This window comes from Protobothrops mucrosquamatus, unplaced genomic scaffold (assembly GCF_001527695.2).
Source record: "Protobothrops mucrosquamatus isolate PMUCROS unplaced genomic scaffold, P.Mucros_1.0 scaffold1180, whole genome shotgun sequence".
NCBI classification, from domain to species: Eukaryota; Metazoa; Chordata; class Lepidosauria; order Squamata; family Viperidae; genus Protobothrops; species Protobothrops mucrosquamatus.
In genome coordinates, this window is record NW_015387393.1 from 129,582 (window position 1) to 135,549 (window position 5,968).

The window sequence follows — 5,968 nt, forward strand, 5'->3', positions numbered from 1 at the left end:
TATATATATATATATAATTGGTTTTTAACTATAACAATCTCCAGTGCCTGGTGTACAGCAGGTTGTCTTGGTTTATATTTTAACAAGAAAAAAGGACAATAATAATTAATAATGATTAAGTTTGATAATTCCATAATTAGTATATTAATTAATGGTATATTTCTTTGATCTTTCCTTCTCCCATTTATATTCTCCTTCTTCAACCTTAACCAAAATATAATTCTTAATATTTTCAATATATAAATGTTTAGATATATGCATTTTTATATTTATACAGATAGTAATAATCTCTGTGTATGACTTTTTTTAGCTTATATTATTCTTATAATCATCATCTCATTAGTTCAGCATGCATCCTATTTTCGTAATTTTTGTTTACACTTAATTTTCCTTATATTCAATCCAACTCTTATCAGTTTTAATTTCTTCATATGTTAGTTATCTAACTGTCCAAATTTTCCCATTTAAGTACATCATCCCATTATAAAAATACTATACTTTTTTATCTATATCATAGTATCTAGATATAACATCCTTTTTAATCATTTTATATTTCACTTATATTAATAAAAGTTACATATCAACCTGCTATACTGTACATTTCATATATTATGGAACATACTATATTACTTAAATCTCTTATCCCTCTTGTTATAGGGCCCCTTTATGTTCAAAGTTCTCTATTCTTTGAGCCATATTCAAACACATGTTTGTTCACATAATAGTCCATCTGGTAGGGCAAGTCAAATCTCTTGTATCTGTCTCTGGTCTTCTTCTTTTGCCGAGTAGTTTTCCAAGTTGATATAATCTGCTTACCCGGCATTCCTGTGTTTTTACAAATGTTGTTGGGAATACAAAAGATGAAGTAAGTAAGATGAATACTTTCTGTCTCCCAAACATTGTTGGTTCTGCTGGTAATTCTATAGTCCATTCCATTTTTCTTCTTCTATCAGAACCTTGTAGATTTTTTCCTGTTTGTGTTAAATTGTAATTCTTTTCATTTATTATTTCATCAATTTGATCATATTCTTCTAATTTGTAGTGTGTTATCTAATTTATTTGTTCATTAATTGTTATTTCCTGGGTGTTTTTTAATTGCATATTTGGATTGGAAATATGCTTATTTAAATCATCAAAGTTGTTTCTAATTTCCTCATGGTTTGAGTCTATTGTCATTTGTATTTGTCCTAACATTACATATATTTCCTCCTGGAAAGTATTTATCTTGCCTTGAAGTATTACTTCTGGAGGCTCTTGATTTTCCAGGCAAAGTCCTTTAGGAGAAAATATTGAATGTGGCGTCCTGTCATTTTTTGATACGTATGTGATATCCATGTTGTCTCCCCCCTTCAAATAATTTATCAGTCAGTCAAAATTACAGTTCAGTGTGTTAAGCCACTTTAAATCCTTCCTGTAGATTCTCCTCTAAAAGATTAGCCAAAAACCAAGGTTTTTCTTTTCCATAAACAGTTCTTGGATTTAAGCAACAGTCCAGGTGGTGGTTTTTTTCAGACACTTTTTAATCTTATAGCTGGCTCTTCCTTTGTTCCCAGCTGTCTTCAAGGTTATTTGCAGTTCAAAGGAACAGCTTTTTCTTTATTTCTAGGCATTGTGCCAATTTCTGAGTCCTTATTGTTAGTATTCTATGCTCTGATTCTCCACTAGATGTCAGCAGTTATTTCTTTTTTCATTTTTTTTTCAATCAAAAAGTTATTTTTGTTATATATTTTTATAATTCCATCAAAAACTCTTTAGGGTATAATCTTGACAGTTTCTTAGTTTCTAGATTTATCCAGACTGTAGTATTTTAAATCAAATTTTAGTATATCTCTTTCCTCCTTAATATTAGTTCACCGCTTCCGTCTAAGAGGGAATGGGGATATAGTCCCCTACCTTCACTTCCAGAAGTTTTCTTGCTTGGGGATCTTTCTCAAGGATTCAATTAGTAGATAGAAGAAAGAAGATCAGTACTCTCACCAATTCCAAGCACGCTGTTCACCGATGTTCATGTTCGTGCTCTGGGAGTTTGGCTGCAAGTAGCTTGGGCTAGATGCTGATCTCATGCTACCCTTTCTCCTGTCAGGTTCGGAGGGCTTCCCCTGGATCAAATGAAGTGACCGCCATCGTTTCATGATCAACGGGGCGCCCCTCCTTCACAGTCACCTCTTTGGGTGACTTAGGACCCATCTACGGTCCCTCTGGCAGGATGAAACTAGCCGTGGGGAGCGGAGGTCCACTCTCGCATGGCCATGCATTATTGGCACAAAACCAGAAGTCCAAAGCTTGCTAGGAAGTTTTAAATGAGCATCTAATGAAATTGATTTGTCTTCCAATTTTCCTTATCAAGTAAGAAGAAAATAAAAAAGACTTTGTGTGTGGGGAGCACAGCTTTTGGTGATAAGAAGTCCTATTATCTGTGGTTTGCACATTAAAGGAGTTCATGTTCTCTATCTTGAACACTTCACTGCAAAGTGTGCTGTGCATCTGATCAACCCATTCCTTACTTACCACTCATGCTTCTTCCAGTTTCTTAATTGTTTCCATAAAAGTAGCCTACAAAAACATACGGGAATAATTTGTTACTTAGATGAAAGGTAAGAAAGATAAACTCATGTTTTCTCCATTCTTTTTCTTTTTGTCTAGTACCCAGCTGCCTTAATGAATTTGGGAGCGATTCTTCATCTTAATGGCAAACTTTTGGAAGCTGAATCAAACTATCTTCATGCCCTTCGGTTTAAACCAGACGATGTCATCACACAATCAAATCTTCGCAAACTCTGGAATATTATGGAAAAACAAGGCTTAAGAACAACCAAAACATAATGCAGGGTTTTTAAAAAATGTTGTTGTTGCTGTTTGCAAAGAGTTTAGAAAACAATTAAAATCCAGACTAACTTTTGGAGTACTGTTTGTTGAGTGCTCTTGCTAACTAAGCTGTAATTGTCAAAGGTAATTGCTGCTAGGAGAACCTACAGGGCTGCATTTTGAGGTTTCTAATTGAAAATGAGAAAGGAGCAGAATCTTTTTGATAAGTTTCATGAAGGACTTAATAATTATTGCCCAAACCCAGAAAATTAAAAAAGAAAACCTGAAACTGGAGCACCTGAAAGGGACCCACTTTAGCATATTCACTAGGGCATATTAGTCATTCTCACTTTGGTCATTTTTATGTGGTTTCTGATAGAAAAGTCATGTTGGCCTATAGAGCATCCTTCCAGTCAAACTAAGAATTTAGGAGAGGATAAAGAGTGGCTTAAATTATTATCTTAGCTGTAATTCATTAAATGTATACTAAAACTAAGTGTGTTTGCTATTTGTCTTGATATTGTATAAATCCACAGACCTGCCTTCTGAGCTACTTCACATACTAGTTCAACTATTTGGCAAAAAAAATTGAAAGTTGTGGTTTCATGTCTAATCTTCACTGGCAAATGCATATTGTCAACCTGTTTGGTTGGTTGGCTGGCTGGCTGTAAATTATCCTCTGAATGTGTAAGAAGCAAGCAACAATGAAGGAGACTTGGAATCTAGAATTAACCATATACAATAGTACAATAGTAATGAAGAATTAAGGCAAGCTCTTTGTCATCTTCTTGTAATCTATTATGCTCCAGAGCCTGAATAGTCAATTACTTTTAAAAGTACAGCAGGTTGCTGAACCCATACTGTACAGTAAATGCTTCTATCTTTCCTTTGCCCTTGTAGAAAATGGGAGTAATCTGTGTTTTAAAACAGAACCTATCCACTGGGTAGGAGAACTGAACCTTGCTCACAACTTCAACTTTGTTATGCTTTGTTCCTTTAGCCAGCTTGCCTTACTTTCAAGATCAGATCAGAGTTAAGCTGGAGAGCCATGTCCATAGTAATGAAATATAAAGTATGGATTTAGGTTTGTTCTTTTCAACAATACATATTTTATTAAAAAGAAATCCATTTGTATACAAACATTTTAAATATGAACTGGGTAGACATATGAAGAAGAAACATGCATTTTCTGCCTTTTAGTACATTGAAAGCAAAGGATAGAACAGTGTAGATGAACATGTTACTAATATTGTTTTTGAAAATATGCAAACACTTGTAGCATGGTTGCATCTGTACATGCTGTAGATTGCATCTGTAGATTGATTACATGATGCATCAAGCACACATAAAGCTAACTACTATCTCCATTAAACTGATACCCAGGTTGCCAGTTTATGTAAATAACTTTCCAAGTAAGTTGTCATTGGATTAACAACAAATTTGTAGGCATGCATTTGGTGAATGCATTTTTTGAAATGTTAGCAGCAGGATTTACCGTTTGTGAAAAATAAACTATTGTGCTATTTGCAAGAAACTGAAAGAGTTTAATATTTAAAAAAAATAGTGAATCCACAAAGTGTTAGACCAAAAGGAATTATGTGACTGACAATAGTTTTTTGCATTTATTATGTTTGCATTTATTTAACTTTATTTATAGATGAAAAGAAAAATGTGTGTAGATTCTAACCCAATTCTGCATTCTTTTCTTAGGTTTAATATTTCAGCTTATTTAGCCTAATTTTTATGATTTGCATAATAGCATTATTTAAAAACTAGACCATTTACCAAATCTTTTTATTAACTAAACAAATTACACTGTAATTTCAAAATGGCATATATCCCCAACAGTCATTTTTAAATCAGTTTGACTGGCACCAAAGAGCTACTGTAGACATATCCAAGCGCTTGCTATTGGCTGACTTAATTTTTCATCTATGAAATATATATCTAATTCTAAATTCATACTTAAAACCACTTCAAATTAAAATGGGAAGAATGGATGATTGTTTCAGAAATAGAGAGCTAGTTCTGTGATCCTTTGCATCCTGGCACTATATCCTGCAGTATCCATAGATTGAAGGTTAGGTGTCTCTAAGAATCCTCCCTATATTAAAAAAAAGTGTTTGTATTGAATATCATTCTATTGTTATTACTTTGGAAGTGATGCATTGTTGAAGGTTTTTATTTGCCAACTGCAGCAAATAGTCATTAGCTAGGATTCCACAACTGTTGCCAGTCTTCTGGTTGCTTTTTATGGTGTGCTTTTAAATGTTTAAAGAATGTATTGGTGTTTAGAAGGAAACAGGAACACATTTATTCTGTGCATTTTAGTCACCCCAACTTTCTATGTAGACTTATTAAGGAACAATGGGCTGTTTTCTCAGCATAACCACAATTTATGTCATCCTTGGTGATACTCTGAGCTTGCTTGGTTTTCCATTAGGAGTACCATTATTAGAAAAATTTTATTATTAGGCACCATCTTTTAATTTCTGTTTTCTTACATTAGCCAATTTTATTTTAGAGCTTTGTGCAGATGAGTGACCTTTCAATTTTTTCCTTTCAAGTGCAGTTCCAGAAACGGTTTTATGGGATAGAAAAAACTAAAATGTTAACCAATGAAATTCAGTGTTCTTACTGTTATGCATTCAGATATGGATAAAAGGCAATGTTAGCTACTGTCTATTTAACTGAACAATGTACTGTTGCATCATTTTCTCAAAATTGTAAAACCAAATGCTGTATTAATGATGAAGATTGAATTTTTAGCATCATCCTATGCATGTATACTCAAGAGTAAATCCAATTAAATTCAGTGGGTCGAACTCCATGGAATTGTGTATAGGATAGCAATTTAACTGTATTAATATGACATTCTGAAATGTTAAACTTCAGCATTGGATGCAAGGTCAACTTCCTAGTTGTAACATTTCACTTTTTATTATACTGTCTCCTTTTTTGTGTTCTTTATTCATAATTACATTTCTTATACACTAGATATCCATGAAGTTGTACAGAAGTTTTGCTTGTCTCAAACCGGACAATAACAAATTGTTAAAATCTTGTTTTTCCATTCATTTTCAGTATAGGGTTAGGCTTTATATCTCTCAGTTTTCAAATAAGTTTAAAATTATTGTCTCTGCTCAGGGATTTGTGGTGGATA

The 5,968-nt window shown here is 33.1% G+C and overlaps 1 protein-coding gene across 1 annotated transcript in view; it reads left to right on the plus strand.

Annotated features, from left to right (window-relative positions):
- TMTC2 (transmembrane and tetratricopeptide repeat containing 2) overlaps positions 1-3,205 on the plus strand; it is a 111,804-nt gene extending 108,599 nt beyond the window's left edge. The window contains exon 12 of the mRNA XM_015820778.1: positions 2,644-3,205. Within this exon, the coding sequence (XP_015676264.1) occupies positions 2,644-2,823 (180 nt within the window). The 3' untranslated portion in view covers positions 2,824-3,205. The remainder of the gene's footprint in view (positions 1-2,643) is intronic.
- The last annotated feature ends 2,763 nt before the right edge of the window (positions 3,206-5,968 follow it).